The 18,610-nt window shown below is 38.4% G+C and overlaps 1 protein-coding gene across 10 annotated transcripts in view; it reads right to left on the reverse strand.

The window, feature by feature from the left end:
* ABI2 (abl-interactor 2) overlaps window positions 1-18,610 on the reverse strand; it is a 140,172-nt gene that overhangs the window by 48,242 nt on the left and 73,320 nt on the right. For 5 of the 10 annotated variants that reach the window (XM_006861963.1, XM_006861961.1, XM_006861964.1 and 2 more), the window contains exon 3: window positions 13,573-13,749. In XM_006861963.1, the coding sequence (XP_006862025.1) occupies window positions 13,573-13,749 (177 nt within the window). Of the gene's footprint in view, window positions 1-4,762; window positions 4,771-11,616; window positions 11,635-13,572; window positions 13,750-14,695; window positions 14,721-18,610 lie in introns of all 10 variants that reach the window. The other 5 variants (XM_006861960.1, XM_006861962.1, XM_006861968.1 and 2 more) reach the window with 4 other exon arrangements.

The following is an 18,610-nucleotide window of genomic DNA, read 5'->3' on the forward strand; positions in this document are numbered from 1 at the left end:
AAGCTAAGGGAGTTTTCCAAAGCCAACCCTGCAATGAAAAACATCCTAAAGGAAGTTCTGTGGACTGAGAACCAACAAGAACAGACAACAACCAGAGATTGACGTACATGGCCGCATCACCCGGAACTCAATCTACAAATGGAAGAGTTGAGAACAGAATAAAACTATATGAACAAATTCAGAGGATCTGGGAGGTCAGTCTATGATCAAAACAATTACAATGCGAAAGAAGGTAAACACAGAGGAACAGATCCAGGTAGTGAGGTCAGGTAGATGACAGGATAAAATACACTAGCTTAAATGGATGGAAAATTAATGGAATATAAGCTAACCACAATGGTGGGGTTGGGGTAGAAGTTTTAGGGGGAGGTGGAGGGAGGCAATGGTAAAGCACAGGGTAAGGACAGACACATCATAGTTCGGGTGTTGTGGAGAGCAATACAAGAAGTGGGAGGAGGTGGAAGAACAACATAAGACCTGGGAACACTGAGACAGGTTTGCATGGCCTAAGTGGGACAGAGGTAAATAGTGATGCATGCTCAACCTTGGAGCAACAGGGCTCTGTGATACAGAGATCTAGGCATAGTTTGAAGAGGGGACATAATATTAAGATGCTTGACTGTCTTATGAATATTGGTTTCCCTTACCTATTATTGTAAAATAGACACTTGAGTGGGATAGAAAGGAACATTGGGAAACATGATTACAGAAAACCTGTACCCCCATCTTCGGCCTAAAACTGATTCGAATACCTAAAAGAGGTTCTAGAACTTGCCCAAACAGGCCTCTTGCGGAGCCTTTGCAGAGTATAGACATTAGGTGGAATCCTCAGTCCCATACAGAACCTTCTGAGATGGGACATTCCCACTAGCAAGGACAAGCAGACCAGCCTGGAACAACCAGAGTAACACAAGATGCATCTTCAAAGAAAGATCACCAGGAAAAACCCAAAACAAAAATGTCAGTATGACTGGCTACTACAAGAATAAGCAAGCTGTTCACCAGGAAGCCATCAAGGCAAGCAATCAAGTTCCTTCAGGACAAAACCCTCTCTGGGACTGAAACTCACAGTGAAAACATGACCACATTGGTCTACTGGTGAGTAGAAGACAGGGAAGGACAGCAATAAAGAAATGGGCTGAGTTCAACCACGGTTCATTGACTCCCACTGACCTGGGGATGAGAGAGAGAGGAAGAATGGCTATTGGTCCAAAGTATGGTGAGACCTAAGGACACCTGAGCCTATGGACAAGGACAAAGCCACAGAGGGCTAAAGCTTAGGATTGAAGCATCCAGCTGATATGAAGTGAGAGAAGATGCACAAGAACACCCAAACTTGCAGATAGGACCCATTTGGCCTAGCCTCAATATCTTGATAATCAGAACTCAACTAGCAGAAGATTAAGAAATTAAAAAACCATTTTTGATGAAGGAAACAAGGGTAAATTGCTACAATTTGATGACCTGACCTATACTCATGGAGGTTGTAACTCTAAATATCAACAGAGAGGGAAGGAGTCTTCACATCAATGTATGTGAAGACTTCACATCAAGTATCAATGCTATCCCCTGTACTCAGGGTAGATAGGGATGGGCAACTTAAACACTGGCTACCTAAAATGAGGGGGTGATAAAGGCATGAAGTGACTGGCTTACAGGCTTTCAAGAGGGAGTTTAGTTTAAGAGGGTGTGGGAAAAAAGAGTCCCCACTGAATAGTTTTCATCTTGTCTAGTTGGGTCTGGTGAAAAAGAGATGGGGAGATTAGATTCAATAGTGAGTAACTGTTATCATAACTAACTGCAACTGTTACAATTGTCAAGTTAGAAATTTTGTAACAAAAATGGGAAAGCAGTTAATCTTACAGTCCAGAAACAAAGAACCCTAGGACCATCAAGGGAGAAGAGTACAAGCAGAATACCGGACCTTATCCAGAGAAGCAGTGATGCCAGAGATGGGGACATGGAGCGGGGGAACAGCTGATAACTCTAGATTCCTGGGACGAGATGGACTAAGAGATAGTGGCCAGGAGGCTGACTTGCAAAATGTGCCCTTTGGTGGTATAAACTGTTATATATGCCTGAGTGTTTTATTAAAAAAAGAGTTAGGGTTGGGACTTCCAGTCTTGGCAGTGGCAGAGACATCCAGGTAGGAAAGGCTCCGTGGGGGAGAGACTGAAACTCCAGAGAAGCTGTGTTCATGGAACAACACCAGAGCTCTGGATCTAGCATAAGGTTCAGGGTATCAGTTTCTCGCATGCGCAAGTGTAAAAATCACCATATAAAGGAAAATACTGCAATTTAAGAATTGCTTCAGATGCGACTCCCTCTGTGGCCACCCCACCCCAGCGGAGTTCTGAGGGTGGAGCTATAGCCAGACCCACACAGGGAACTGGCGCTTAAAGTGGTACAGTGACATTTGCAAAAGGAGGTGCTGGGGATTCTACACATCTTTAAGTCCTCCTCCCTGTTGTACCTTCTTTGCCCAGCCCAGATGCCTTCAGGCAGGTGGGTGTGCACCCCCCATAAAAAGGTCCAGCGCTAAACCCACAGTTTTCTCACGACACAGAGAGAAAGAGCTTGGCGGCTGCTTATGACGACAACCTCGGGGTCTCAGCCCTAAAATTAACTTGTGCAGGACCCTTTTACTCCAGCCTATCTAGCAAGAAAAAAGCAGGCCTATTAGGCCTGACAGACAAACCATAGAACAATCTGTAAAACCCCAACATAAAAGGACACAACTACCTCGAGAATTGAATTACACTGTGTACACGCAGATACCTAGCAAAAATAATAGACAATCTTTCTCCCATTAACTTCTCATTATCTATCTGTGCACCTCTATAGTGGTGACTAGAAGAGGGGCCTGAGCGAATGAAACCCCCACCCACTGCTGGAGGCTTCTACAATGCACACACACTGCTTGTATAGGAAGGGCTACTGGACAGTCGGCCACAGTTTTATTTTTGTTTCAAAGTGGTGGTTTTTGTCTCTGCTTTTATATCACTTCTGCTTTTGGTCCTTTTGATCACACATTCTTCCTGGAGGTGGGAGCTTTTTCTCCCTACGTAACCCAAGAAGAGACAGCAATTGTGGCCATGTAACCAAGGTATAAGCATACCCCATAATATTCCACCATTGAGACAAGAGCCAATTAACAGCTGCTAAGCATTACATGCAAAAACAGAAGCCTATCTCCTGATCATATCCACCAGGAGACACCCAGTAAACTTAATAACGTAACAACAAACATCCATTTAAGCATTAAAAAAAGAGCTAAAGTGAAAAGAGAGAAATACTATTAGAAATACATGGAGGGGATTGTTATCATTGTGATGAAACAAGTTGTATGATTTGTTGAATGCAAAACTGATGATCTGCCCTATAAATTTTCACTCAATCCACAATAAACACTTTAAGAAAAAAAAAAAAATTTTTTTTTTTCAGCCAAGAATATCCTATTTAATTTTTTACTCTGTAACACATGGGGTCAACATGAATCAGAATCACCTTGACAGCGACTGGTTTATTTTTGTTTTTATTTTTAAATTTCAGGAAAAAGAAAGTCAATAGGAATATGTAAAAAACTTACTTTCTTTATAATAGGACAACAGGTGGAATCTGTATTATAATTAGTGCAGAAACGGTATTTCAAATCTAAAATAATTTTGAAAAACATCATAGTTCTGAAAACTATTTTAAGGGAAGTTTATAGGGGAAAACAACATTTCCTAACAAACAGCAACACACGAGACTAAACTATGTGTGTTACGCCCACAGGTTTAGCCGATGTACGCATGTATATGTACACCACAAACTCAGGACAAAGAAACAAGGCAATACTGCCACAATGGCAGAATACCAATTCCACTTGCAGAATTTTTTAAAACTACAAACATGAGCAAAACTATCATTTGGCACATATATGTGGTTAATGGTCCTGAATCATGAGTGAAAGCACTTATTATAGTTTTCAAAGGTTCACTGGGGCCTTGGAATGAAATTTCAGTAGCTGATTGCAACAACAACCCAATTATGCAAGTATATAATTTTGTTTGTTCCATGAAGCAAAAAAGAGGATGATTAAGAGTGAAGCAATGCAGAAATTAACAACAGGAAAAGTTCCTTTTCTTGTTTCCTCCGCATACCACAGGAAATGCCCTAAATGGAAGATGTATTTCATTAGGTGATGAAGAGTAATGCACAGCCACCGCTCAGATACTTTCTCTCTAGCCTGTAACTAAGGGATTGGACAATACTGGAAGTGGAGTAGTTCTTATCTGACCAAAGAGTGATCTGGTCTCCCAAATTTTGGAGAGCCCTATAGATGACACTACCCAACAGGCCAGTTATTATGTTTTTTTCTATAGTGCTTCCCCCTTTCCAGTTTATCCTTTTTGGTACGTTCACTATCTCCTTGAACCTTGATATATAACATTCATTACAGATCTTAGTGCTTTCCAAACCTTATGAATTTCAGCATTATTTATAAAGCTGATCAGCCAGATAGTCCTAGTCCATAGAAGAAATCACCTCTAGTGCTAAAAGCTATCTGACAGAAGAGGACTTCTGGTGTGGTGCTGCCGGTTAATGCGGTAAACTGCCACATCGGTTTGAGCCGTTAAGGCGGGCAGTTCCAACTCACCAGCTGCTCCTGGGAAACACTGTACAGGGTCGGATCCCACCTTGATGGTACTTAGCAACATAGCGAACCAAGGCAAATGTATTCTATAATACTTGTGGTATGTTCACCACTATCAACCACCTACCATACTACTAATGTGGGAGAAAGGGAAGGCTTTCTGCCCACTGGAAAGATTTATAGCCTCAAAAACCATACACAGGATTGTGCTGAGTCATAACCAACTCGGTGGCACAGTCGCTGCCACCACCACCACCACCAGGCTACTAAAGTAAGAAAAAATGTAAAAAGACGGTACTAGGGGACACTAAAATCTACAAAAGGATTTCTGCTTTTAAAGAGTCTGTAATATTTTAGAGGCAATAAGACTACATTTTAAAATAAAAATACATTTCTGTAAATTCTATTGTTGTTGTGTGCTGCTGAGTCAGTTCCAACTCACAGCAACCCTGTATAGGATTTCTGAGGAGATTCTGGTGGGTTTGAACCACCAATCTTGTGGTCAGCAATCCAGTGCTTATCCTAGAGTGCCATACCAGGACTCCAGATGAAAATTTATAGAAGTCCCTTAAAAAGGAATATCAATATGTAAAGGAAGGCTTCACATAAAAACAAACCTGAGCTGTACTGTTAAAAGTCAGTAGGATTTAACTAAAAGGGGCTTCAAAAAACTCAAGGAAAAATAGAATTAAGAGATAAAGGAATTTCTTCAATAACTTTGTGAAGCCCCCTTGTACAGCAAGAGGAGTGGAGTGAGTGTACAAAGAAAATGTCAGTATGTGCAGTAGATGGGAAGGGCAGAACTGTGCTTAAGGTCCTTTGGGTCTTCATTCTCTTGGCAATATTATTTCCCATTAGTCCCACTCATTGAGTCCTCCTCTGGACTCCTAGAAGTCTCTATTCCTTTCCTCAAAGGATATATACCTCTATATCCCAGAGGAGTATATACCTACTTCAATTTTACACTTTGTCTGTCAGGGCTAACAGAAGAAAGAACAAAAGATTCTCTGAGATAAATTAAAGAAGAATCCAAAAATTAAAGGATGAATTCAGGACAGTTATTTTGGTAAGAGGGTTTGAGAATCACAAAGTGAAAGGGATAAGAAACTGAGAATTAGTGGGTTAAGAAACAAGTGAAGAAAGGATAGTAAAAAATACTTGGAATAAAGAGACAGATTTTTGCTTGGTTTTAAAAAGCTTCTGACAACTGGCTTTTGCCAAAAGAGAAGTGATGGCTCAAGGATGGAACTGATGGCAAAAACAGACGGAGCCTTTCTCCCTCCCGGGCCACCTTGGCAGCTGCTCTTGGTTGGGGGCCGTCCCAAACCTAAGACGGGAAGCTGATGGCCAAAATGAAGACAAAAAAGTTGCTGGAGTTGATCAACTCACAGCTCCAAGTTGTTATGAAAAGCGGGAAATACGTGCTGGATTACATGCAGACTCTGAAGATGATCCAGCAAGGCAAAGCGAAGCTGCTCATCCTCGCCAACAACTGCCCGGCCTTAAGGAAACCCGTGATTGAGTCCTACGCCATGTTGGCCAGACTGGTGTCCATCACTACGGTGGTAATAATATCGAACTGGGCACAACGTGCAGGAAATACTACAGAGTCTGCAAACTGGCTATCATTGATCCAGGTGATTCTGATATCATTAAAAGCATGCCAGAACAGACTGGTGAAAAATACATAATTTTTTTTTTTTTTAATAAAACTGGCCAAAGATTGTTTTAAAAAAAAACAGATGGAGATCTCCAGGGTTGCTGTTATCATAGCTTTTCTTCCAAGTGTTGTGTCAAAGGAATGATTAAGAGTGAACCCTTAAATAAATATTATACGAGACCACTATTGTAAAACCTCAAGAAAGGTTTTCATGCTAAAAGAAATATTCTTTGATGGTAATCAGGGGTAGGAAAGAAGATGGAGTAATTTACTGGCTAGAGGGCAGACACATGTTAACTCAGATGACAAGGAGGGCAATATACAAGAGGAGAGAGGCTGACAAAAGAATGAAGACAGGGAAAGACACAGGGAGGAATGCAAAGGTTAAAGGGGGTAAACGTAAATATTTATGTACACAACCATAGAATGGCAGTGTTCTACAGGTAGATACATGGACAGATACACAGGCTGAATGCATATGGGAGGGAGAGTGGTAACATACCCACACATAAGTAAGAGTTTAACAAGACATCTGTACTGTACATGGGTGTTTGCCTTTGCTGCAAACACATCTATGAATGTGGTGAAGCAGTGTTGTTGTTAAGTGCCATCGAGTCGATCCCGATCCATTGTGCCCCTGTATAGGGTTTCCGAGGAGCAGTTGGTGAGCTTGAACCACCAACCTTGCAATTCAAACAGCTTTGCAGTCTGGCACATTAACCCATAGTGCCACACCAGGACTCCTGTGGTGAAGCATACAGGGGGCAAAATGAGGAAAACTTACATATTACCAAACATCTTGAAGCAATGAGTTGTTCGGCCTGAGAGATCAGTGCCATAGTTTCAGGGAACACCATGGTAAACTCACATTAAAATACTATGGAATTTCTTCACCAAGAAATTGTCCACAAAGACAGTGTTCTATCTCCTAATTTGGTGAGTAGCATCTGGGATCTTAAAAGTTTATGAGCGATCATCTAAGGTCCAACTATTGATCTCACCATGTGCAAAAGAAAGAAGAGGGATGAAAACTGAAGACGCTTGGAATCAATTAGTCCAATGGACAAACAGAATATATGAACATCAGTCACAACTCTGAGACCAGAACTAGATGGTGTGAGTATACCACTCCAACTGCTCTCCAAGGAATCACATTAGAAGGCCCCAATTAGAGTGGAAGAAAATGTGGAACAAAACTCAAAATCATAAAGAAACTAAACAAACAAAAAAAAAAACCAGTTATACCAGTCAGATACTGGAAGAACCTAAGGCTAAGGCTCTTGACCACCCACCCTTCAGGTATGGGACGGATCTCATCCACTGTTCAGCTAAGTAGCAGATAGGTATACAGGGGGGATGACAACACTAGTAAGGTATTCTCACCACAGAATGGTCACCCATTCAAGATCAAAAGGGAAACATTTACCTCAGGATAGAGTTGAGAAGAGATGGGACTTGAAATAAGAACCACAGGGAGTAAGTGGATAGGAGTTGTTACAAAGGGATGTGTTGATGTAAAACTGAAGATGTTCTCTGTCAACCTTCACTCAATTCATAATGAAAAGCTTCAAAAGAAAAAAAGTGAACCCTTAGTTCTTCAGGAAAATCAGGAACACAAGAGGCAATTTATCACACTTCAGTGAAAAATGACAATCACATGTTAGAGATAACACTCAAGTAAATATGTTAGCCCATTTTTAACAGGAGGTTAAATTGTGAGTCTGCAAAATCACAGGCAAAATTTTCAAAAACATTATAATCTTAATTTGCTAGTTATAAAGTAAGTCCTTAGTCCCTCATGATTATTTTTAGTCATAATTCTCTTGAGCTGGTCAACTGAAATAAATACTAGAGTTGTTATTAAATGCTGCTGAATATGCTCCAACTCATAGTGACCCTGTTATAGAACAGTTTCCCGAGAAGCCACTGATGGGTAAGAATTGCCAACTTTGTGGTTAACAGTCAAGTGCTTATCCTATAATGCCACATCAGGATTCCAAATACTAGAATCATAGATGAGAAATCTTTGTTATTCTTATTAAACTAATATGTTTGTTTCCAAAGTATAAAGCTCAGCTCCACTACAAACAAGTTTACTGCTTTCAAAAGGAAAATTCATATCAAAAGCATCACACTGATCTCAGTAACAGGGCTTCAAAACTCTTTTCATTATTAAAATATAGTGGTGACAAGTACACAAACTAACAAAGGGTAAGTACACTTTTACATGGCCACAAGTATATACTAAAACCTCTCCAATTTGGCATTCTATTCCCTAATCTTGTCTGACCTTTATTGTAAAAATATCACATTACTTTCAAACGTTTTATACACTGAACTCTGTAACTTGTGTGCTTCAGGCTAACTGAAGAAATGGCAAAGTCAGCTTTCAGATGAAAACAACCACTAAACACCACTAGACATTTATTGTTGTTGTTGCTGTTGTTGTTAAGTACCACTGAGTCAGTTCCGACCCATAGCGACCCTGTATATGGTTTCCAAGGAGAGTTGGTGAGCTTGAACTGCCAACCTTGTGCTCAAACCAACCTTGCAGCCTAGCACATTAACCTACAGCGCCACACCAGGACTCCACCAGAACATACTAAATGCTAAAAATTATGTATTTTTAAACAAGGAGGTCTCTCCTGAGTCAAGTAAAATATGTCTGGTCCCAACATATCAGTCTGAAGGGTCATTGGTATCAAGAGTCTGCCAGCAAAGACAGAGCGTACCAAGCGCTTAAGAAGAGATACATGTAGCAGAAATGGAAAGAAAAAGGAGTAGGTCTTTAAATAAGATTTACAGATCCAGATAAGGAATCCATAATCTATCTACCATCAGATTTCAAAGGCACTTTTTGCAGAATCTGTAAGGTCTCCAACAAGCTCAGTTGGAAAACCACTATACTTGCTTATATTTGTAATCCCTTTCAACTTAGTTGTTGTTAAATGCTGTAGAGTCGGTTCTAACACACAGCGACCCTGTAGGGTTTACAAAGAGCAGCTAGTGACCTTGAACTGCCAACCTTGCAGTCCAGCGCACTAACCAACAGCACCACACCAAGACTCGCTTTCAAGTTTCAGATTCTTCCATTCTAACCTCTACTTTAACACATACTTAAATTATTAATCACCCTTCCAAATTCACTAAGATTATATTTCTCACTAGCATAGGAAGAATGATTTGCCATATGTGATATTTTCCCCCACTGTACTTGGTTTAAATTTAATCAAAATTATTAACGATATGCTACAAGTTTACAGAGAAGACCCAAATATTCACATAGAAAGACAGAAAAAACGAAAGGCAGAGTATTAGCACATTCCAGTTTCTAGAATGAATTCAGGGTATTCTCCTCATTCTGCCAACTCCTCCACTGAATAGCAAAATACACCTATATAGAAAAGCACTCAGGAATTCAGCTTTTTGGTGCAAAGAGCAAAGATGTTAAGGCCATTTAATTAAGTATGAATGTTTCCTTGTTATAGCCTTCTTTCTAAGAGTGTCTCATTTCCACTTAGCTTGGTCCATCTCCCACATGGAACAGAAGCTGAACCCAAGTGGGTTAGGAATCATAGCAAGGTTTGGAGGAAGTGAGTATGAAGTAGTAGACCTTAGGTAAGGTGGTCAAAATTTAAAAGGAACATGGATTTTATTCATCTCTGTTTTTCCTTGAGTTAAACTTTCTGTGCACTTATTATCACCTTACACATCAACAGTTAACATTTGAATACAGACATCAGGGGAAAATAACTAAGGCAGCTTACAGAGGCCACATTTGGTGTAGTTCATTGCAACATACCTATTTTAAGCAACATGAATCTCACAGCTCTACATGGTAAAGCCTCACTCATTGGGACAGAGAGTTTGGAGCCAAGGCTCTATCTAGTCAGTAACACCAGGAGTACATTTGCCTGCTCATCGTATCAGATCTCTCTCACATGAACCTAGTCAACTTTCTGTGGCCAAGGTTTGTAGCTAGTTGTTATGAATTGATTTGCATCTCTCAAAAAGACATCTTGAAGTCCTAACCCTTGGTATCTCTGAGCATGAATTTTGCAAATCCTATCCACTAACTTGAGGTCATATTGAAATAAGAATAGGTCCTAGTCTCATCTGAGCAGTGTCTCATTAAAGAGGAGATCAGAAACAGAGTTAGAGATGGGGTAGATGTCATGTGAGAATGCACGCAAACGCCACGGAAAGCTAGAAGAGAAGCATGGAACAGTTCCTCTCAGAGACCCTCAGAAGGGCTCAACATGGCTAATATCCTGATGTGGGTGTCTAGCTTCCAGAATTGTGAGACTAGATTTCTGATTTTATAAGCTACTCAGTTTGTGGTATTTTGTACGCTACAGCAGCCCTGGGAAACGAAGATACGCTAGTTAAGGATTCAGAGCTCAGTCATCTCGTCTTCTGGTTATAACTTTCTACATCAAACAATAGATATTAGAGAAAATATATATTTTAAAAAAGAAAAATCATAAAATTTGGCTAAGGTAAAAATAACAAATGCTAAGTGTGGCAAATATAAATTTACTAAGATTGTATTTGATAGGCTTTCTTGTACATACTTAAATTTCTTTTAACATCAATAATTTAAAATGTTAACAAAACCACCACAAAAGTACTACCTAAATCTTAGCTAGTAATTTGTTATACACTACCATAAATTCATGCTTTGCATGTTCTACTCAATTTAAAAACTCTCAAAGGGAGTTAATATTAAAAACTGTTTTATATACCAATTTTTAAGAAAAAAAAGATTAATTTTGCAAAATACATTGATACTGCAATTAAAAAAAAACATTAAGCTATTATCTGCTTCTCAATTTCTTTACATTCATTAATAATCAAAAGATGTATTATACAGCACACCACTTATAGAATAAAAAGGCTATTACACAGGGGGAGGGTTAAATGAAGCACATTAGTTGGCCCTCCAATTCACAAGAAAATTTCTTCATTTACAAAAATCCAACTAATTTTATTTCATAAGATCTGATACCAGGGTAACTTGCAGTTTTCAATTTCACAAAACATACTAGTGCTACAAAATAACCACTTAGTCAATGTATTTAACTGAATGCCTAACGAGAGTTAGGCACTGTTATAGGTACAAGGGGCAGAAACAGAGACGATAAAAATATCTGTCCTCAGGGAACATGAAGAGATACCATAAAGTTGCATGATAAAAAATACAGAGAGAAATTACTTCATGGTTTTAAGAGGCCAACTGCCAAATAAATCTTCACTCCCCATATGTAATATTCTACTTAAGAACAAAGAATGGAAATCCAGCCCTGGAATCTCTTACCTTAAATCTAAGCAACCACTTAATGCATAAATGGAGCAAATAAAAGGGTAAGGAGAAAAAGCATTGAAAGGTTAGTTGGAACTTCAGGATGTGAAGAGAAAAGAAAAAAACAAAAAACAAGTTAAGCATTCAGCATTAACAAAATAATGTTTCAATAGATCATAGAAAGAGTGGTTAAAGCAGAATGTGTCATGAACAAGAGATTTTCTGATGAAATTATTTGACACTGTTTTATTGAAAAACCTTAATTTTATTAAAGATTGCTTCAAATTAGTGGCCCTTAAACACTACAAGTCCAACAATGAAGGGAATACAGAGTTCCAAAGGATTAAATAACATGTTACTTTGAGGACTGAAATAAGAATTGGGGTAGGGGAGAGTGAAATTCTCTTTTTATTATACAAGTTGTTGTTACATGCCATCAAGTCATTTCCAATTCATAGAGACCCTGTATAGGGTCTTCCAAGGAGCAGCTGATGACTTTGAACCGCTGACCTTGTGGTTCAAACCAACTCTATGGTCCAGTGCTTTATCCCATAGCACCACACCAGAACTCCATTATATAACTAGTCAAGCAGAAATATGTTTCATATTCTAAGTGCTTTTCTGGCATAAGATTGACAGCACCCTAAAAAATAGTAAAAGTAGCTGTTTGCCTTGAATAAATCTCAAAAGATTTCCCAAGCTAGAATACATTTATATTACTATCCAATTTTACAACCTATTTTAACATCAAACTACAAGGTCAGTGGTTCAAACACACCAGTCACTTCTCAGAAACCCTATACAGGGTCGCGATGAGTCGAAACCGACTCAATGGCACTTAACAACAAGTATAGCAATCTAAATGCAAGTAAGAATCAATAATGAAACCAAATATCAAATTCCAAATAATAGCGCTTATATCGAAACTGAGGAATAAGAAATTAAGTACATTTACACTGTACATTTTCATTTTCTTTTACCTATACCAACATAAAACTTAGATTTCAACTGATTTCTAGCCATAATACTTTAGTTACTTCAATTATTATTATAATACTTACAGAAATATTACAATATGCTTTTATCAGAAGTAAGTCAATTTCATGAGCAACACATTTCATGAGCAAATTTCATCTACAGGAAGATGGAATATACAGGTGTATGCATATATATATTAATATGTACACTATATCTACACATGTATATAGATTTACATTTCGAGGCTTTAATAAGTTCGTGGAAAAATGTTAATTAAAAGATAAAGGAACTTTTCCACAAACTTTGAAGCCCCCCCTCATATATATTCAAAGTCATATTTGGTATATCATTATCTTTCATATTACTGATCAGATGTAAATTTTAAAATACTTAGCTGAAGCTCTGAATAGTTTTTTAAAGTACTAAGACCAATTTAAATGAAGTTTATACGCCTTTTGATTATGGTATGTTGTACATATACAAGGCACTCAAATACATTTTTAAAAAGATAGCTAAAAAAATGACTCAAAAGCAGTGGAAATATTAATTCATATATTTTATCCATATTATTCTTACACCAAAAACTTGAGATAACGTTTTTTTGAAAAATTCAAAGTACATATTTATTTGTAAATATTGTTTCTAAAAACTAATGTCGAAAATTCTGCTGATAAATTTTTGAGGTAAGGTAAATTCTTCAATAACATATTGAATACTTTTATAATTAGTCATATTAAATCATTAAGATTACATATCACAACTTACATACCTGAACTAAATGAGGTATTATCATATCTGATTAAACAAATGCATTTCATTTAAAGATGACTGACTCAAAACTTGAGGACACAGCACTAAGTAAAAGAGGTAAACCAGTTACATTGCAAAAATCTTCAAAGCCACAAGGGGCCCCAAGACTGGTCTTTTAAAGAAGGAAAGATAAAAGTAACTTTTGGTGACTGGTTTTAAAAGCTTGACAGAAAGTATACCTACCTTCACTCCGTGTCCAATGTCATCTAGAACTGTATAATCAATAGGTTTTCTAATATAACGAACTGGGCGCTCAAGGTTGGCTGGAGCAATAATCTTATGTGTCCGTGAAGTGTTTTTATTGGTAGTCAAAATACCAATTTCTCTTCTTGCAACTTTCTCTTTATGAATGTCAACTGTCTGTAAAATATAATATAGACATAACACAAAAATGTGTAACTCTAGTATCCAGAAAAATAAAAATATAAATAGGCTAAAAGTCTAATATTGCTATCCAAATTATCAACTGTATTTTCTGAATTTTCTCCTTTCTGTACTACTGATTATCTCCATTTAAAAATTAAACCAGGAGTTGGCACACAATGCCTCACAGGTCAAATCTGGCCCACCACTATTTTTAAAAACTTACTAGACAGAGTTCATGTTTTAAGAAATGTTAGGTTTACAGAAAAAGTATGTAGAAAGTACAGAGGACTGTCACTACTCTCCTGTCCCATGCATACTGTCTCTTGTATTATTAATATTCTGCATGTTAATAATAGAAGAAGCATGTTTGTTAAAGGCTAATGTAACAGCGGGACCTTACCCAAAGAAGCAGTGATGCCTGAGATGAAGGCAGAGACGATGAAGTGGAGAGATGGAGCAGCTGGGGGCTTTAGACACAGAGAGGGAGAGGGGCTGTGTGCTGATGACTTGGGGGAGGGAGGCAGGCTTGTAGTGTATACCCTTTGGTTGGTTGATGATGCATGGAGGGGATTGTAACCATGGCCATGAAACAATATACGGTAGGATGAATGTAAAACTAATGTTCTCGCATGTAAACTCTCAGATAATTCACAATAAAACATTTTTTTAAAAAAGAGTAATAGGAGTTCAAAATCAGGATTCCTACTGCTGGCAGGAATCTACAAAGTCCAGTCCTCTAATTTTGCAGAGAAGATAATTAAGTATACTTATAAACCTATTTTCTTTGACCAAAGTTATTAGAAAAAGAAAATAAAAAGCTGATGTAACATACAAAGGCATGTCTGTTACAACCAATGAACAGATATTGATATAGTATTATTAACTTAAGTTCATGTTGTTGTTGTTAACTGCCGTCGAGTTGATTCCGACCCATAGCAACCTCGTAGAGGGTTCCCAAGGAGCAGCTGGTGAGCTTGAACCACCGATCACGCAGTTCAAATGACTTTGCAGTCTGGCGCATTGGTCCATAGTTTTCATCTAGTTAATTTCGACTCTTGTTGATCCCATGTGTGTCAGAGTAGAACTGTGCTCTCTAGGGTTAAATGGCTGGTTTTTTGGAAGTAGACAGTCAGGCCTTTCTTCTGAGGTATCTCTCAATGGACTCAAACTGCTAACCTTTGGTTATCAGCTGAGTGCATTCACCATTTGCACAACCCAGGGACGCCATAGTTTTCATTACTGTTATTAATTACACTGAATCAATTCCAGCTCATGATGACTCCATGTGCACTCTATTGCTTTCTTTTCTATAAAATTTTCAAGGCTGTGACCTTCTGAAAGCAAAGGCACCTCTAGGGTTCACAATTTGTGCTACGCTATGGATTTTGATAACTGCATAGTGCAATATGGTCAGCGATTCAAATTTACCAGCAGCTCCTTGGAAACCCTATAAAGGATCGCTATGAGTCAGAATCACTTGGATGGCACTTAACAACATAATGTAATGTGTCCACCATTGGGGAAATTCTTCCATGTAGGAGACCTGGACTTGATTCCCTGTCAGTGCATCTACTACACGGCCACTAGCCACCCACCTGTCAGTGGAGACTTATGTGTTGCTATGATACTGAACATGTATAAGCAGAGCTTACAGACTAAGATGGAATAGGAAGAAAGGCCTTGTGATCGACTTCTGAAAACCAGCCAATGGAACCTAATCTGCAACCAACATGGGGATGGTGCAGGACTAGGAGAGTTTCATTCTGCAGTGCACAGAATCAATGTGATGGCAGCTAACAATAATAGTAATAACAAAAATGCCCTGTGTCCATCTATCCATCCCTTACCTCTCCCTAAGTCCATGGCAAACACAATGATTTTTTTCCAAATGTTTATAGTTTTACTTTTTCAAACTGTCATATAGGTGAAATTGTATATTATACAGCTTTTACAGATTGGCTTCTTTCGCTTAGCAATATGCATTTAGGGTTCCTCCATGTCTTTTTACAGCTTGATAGTTCATTTCTTTTTATAGCTAAGTACTACTACTCCATTGTATAAACATACCTGTTTGTTTACTCATTCACCATTGAAATCCATGGTTCCATAATTTGGACATCAAGTGTAACTGGGTTAAATGTTTCTTATTGAAAATACTATGTACATTTTGGAAACAAATACTTTATATCAGAGAGGTGTTTTGTAAATAAGTTCTAAAAACCTATAGCTTCTCTCTTCATTCTCTTTTTATTGCCTTGCATAGGGCAGACATTCTAATTTTAATTAAGTCAATTTATCAATTTTTCATTTTTTGAACCATGCTTTTATTGTTTTAACTAAAATGTCAACATAAAATCCAAGGTTACAATTTCTCTTATGTTATCTTCTACAAGTTGCTAAGTTTACATTTAAGTCTAAAGATGATTTTGAGTTAATTTTCGGTGAATGATGTAAGCTCTATGTCTATATTCTTCTTCTGCATGTAAATGTGCAGTTGTTTCACCACCATTTGTTGAAAAACACAATCTTCTCTCCACTGAAGTTCCTTTGCTCCTTTGTTGACTATATTTGTATGGGTCTATTTCTGTGCTCTACAAACAACAAGGCACCAGAAACTGATGGAATAAAAATTGAAATCTTTCAAGAAAGTGAGGCGGCACAGGAGGCACTCACTTATCTCTGCCAAGAAATTTGGAAGACAACTATTTGGCCAAGTGATTGGAAGAGATCCATATTTGTGCCCATTCCAAAGAGAGGTGACCCAACAGAATGTGGAAATCATCGGACAATCTCTTTGATAACCCATGCGAGTAAAGTTTTGCTAAAGGTAATACGAAAACGGCTGCAAGTATACATCGACAGAGAACTTCCAGAAGTTCAAGCCAGATTCAGAAGAGGCCATGGAATGAGGGATATCATTGCTGATGTGTGATGAATCTTGGCTGAAAGCAGAGACTATCAGAAAGATGTTTATTTAACTATGCTTTATTGACTACACAAAGGCTTTCTATTGTGTGAATCATGACAAGATATGGACAATATTGCCAAGTATAAGTATTCCAGAACACTTAATTGTGCTCATGCGGAATCTGTACCTGGACCAAGAGGCAGTTGTTAGAACAGAACATGGGAACACTGAATGGCTTAAAATTAAGGAAGGTGTGCCACAAGTTTGTATTCTTTCATCATACTTACTCAACCTGTATGCTGAGCAAATAATACGAGAAGCTGGGTTCTATGAAGAAAAACGTGGTGTCAGGATTGGAGGAAGACTTATTAACAATCTGTGATATGCAGATAATACAACCTTGCTTACTGAAAGTGAAGAGGACTTAAAACATTTACTGATAAAAAACCACAGAGCACAGCCTCCGGTGTGGATTATATCTCAATGTAAAGAAAACAAAAATCCTCACCACTGGACCAATAAAAACAACATTCATATCAATGGAGAAAAGATTGAAGTTGTCAAGTACTTCATTCTTCTTGGATCAACTATCAACACTCACGAAAGCAGCAGTCAAGAAATCAGAGGACATAGTACATTAGGCAAATCTGCTGCACAAGACCTTTTGAAAGTGTTGAAGAGCAAAGATGTCAGCTTGAGGACTAAGGTACACCTGACCCAAACCATGGTATTTTCAATAACTTCAAATGCATGCCGCTTTGGAGAGTGAATAAGGAAGACTGGAGAAGAACTGATGCCTTTGAGTTAGGTGTTGGAGGAGAATACTGGAAGTCCCATGGGCAGCCAAAAGAACCAATAGATCCGTTTTGGAAGAAGTGCACCCAGAAAGGTCCTTGGAGACCAAGATGGCCAAACTTCGTCTCTCATACTTCAGACACATTGCCAGGTGAAACCAGTCACTGGAGAAGAATATCATGTTTGGTAAGTGGAGGGTCATTAAAAAAGAGGAAGACCCCCAACAAGATGGATTGGCCAAGTGGCTGAATCGATGGTTTCAAGCATGGCAACAGCAGTGAGGTTGGCTCAGGACTGGGTATTGTTCCATTCATCTGTTCATAATGTCGCTATGAGTCAGTACCGACTCGATGGCACCTAACAACAACAACATTCTTTTTCTACTGATATATTTGTCTATTGCTTAGCCATTACCACACTGTCAGGATCACTGTAGCTTTATAGTAAATCTTGATGCTAGCTAAGATCTAACTCGTGATTTAAATATTGGGTTGGCTACTCTGGGTATTTTGCCTTCCCATATAAATATTAAAAGCCTTTAAATAAGATTTTTTTTATACTTTGAAAATTATAAATAAATTCATACACCAATGTTTTAACACAGTGCTGGATTTATGAACATGTGAGTAAAATCATACCATACAAAAGTGTACAAATACAGTTTTAAAAAAGTATTCTTGAGGTTGAGGACTTCCGGCACTTCCTGACCAGGCAGCTCAGGTAGGGCAGTCTCAGGGAAAAAGGGAAGAATTGCACATAGGAAATCTCTGTCTAGCAGACAGCTAGCCTTTGAACAAACATAAGATCTTATATTTCAACATTCTGAGCTCGTTTATTTAAAAGATCAAATTGCTGAGGAATTACAGGCATTTTGAGCTTTTGTCTGCCTGCACGCAGCTCCCGCTTCCATGCCTGCACCAGTGAGGTCCTCTGCCCCCTGCAGACCTTGGAATGAAGGGCTAGAGCAACCCCACTTAAAAGGCTGCATTTCCAGACAACAGGAAGCATAAACTAACAAAGCCAAACAAATAGAAAGGGATATCGGAGCAGGTATCAGGAAATTCGGGGAACCCATGGTACAGAGAGACTGAGAAAGGCATCTTTTACGTCATCAAATACAGACACTACCTCCCTGCAGCCATTACCCCCAGC

Source organism: Chrysochloris asiatica, unplaced genomic scaffold (assembly GCF_000296735.1).
Source record: "Chrysochloris asiatica unplaced genomic scaffold, ChrAsi1.0 scaffold00045, whole genome shotgun sequence".
NCBI lineage: Eukaryota > Metazoa > Chordata > Mammalia > Afrosoricida > Chrysochloridae > Chrysochloris > Chrysochloris asiatica.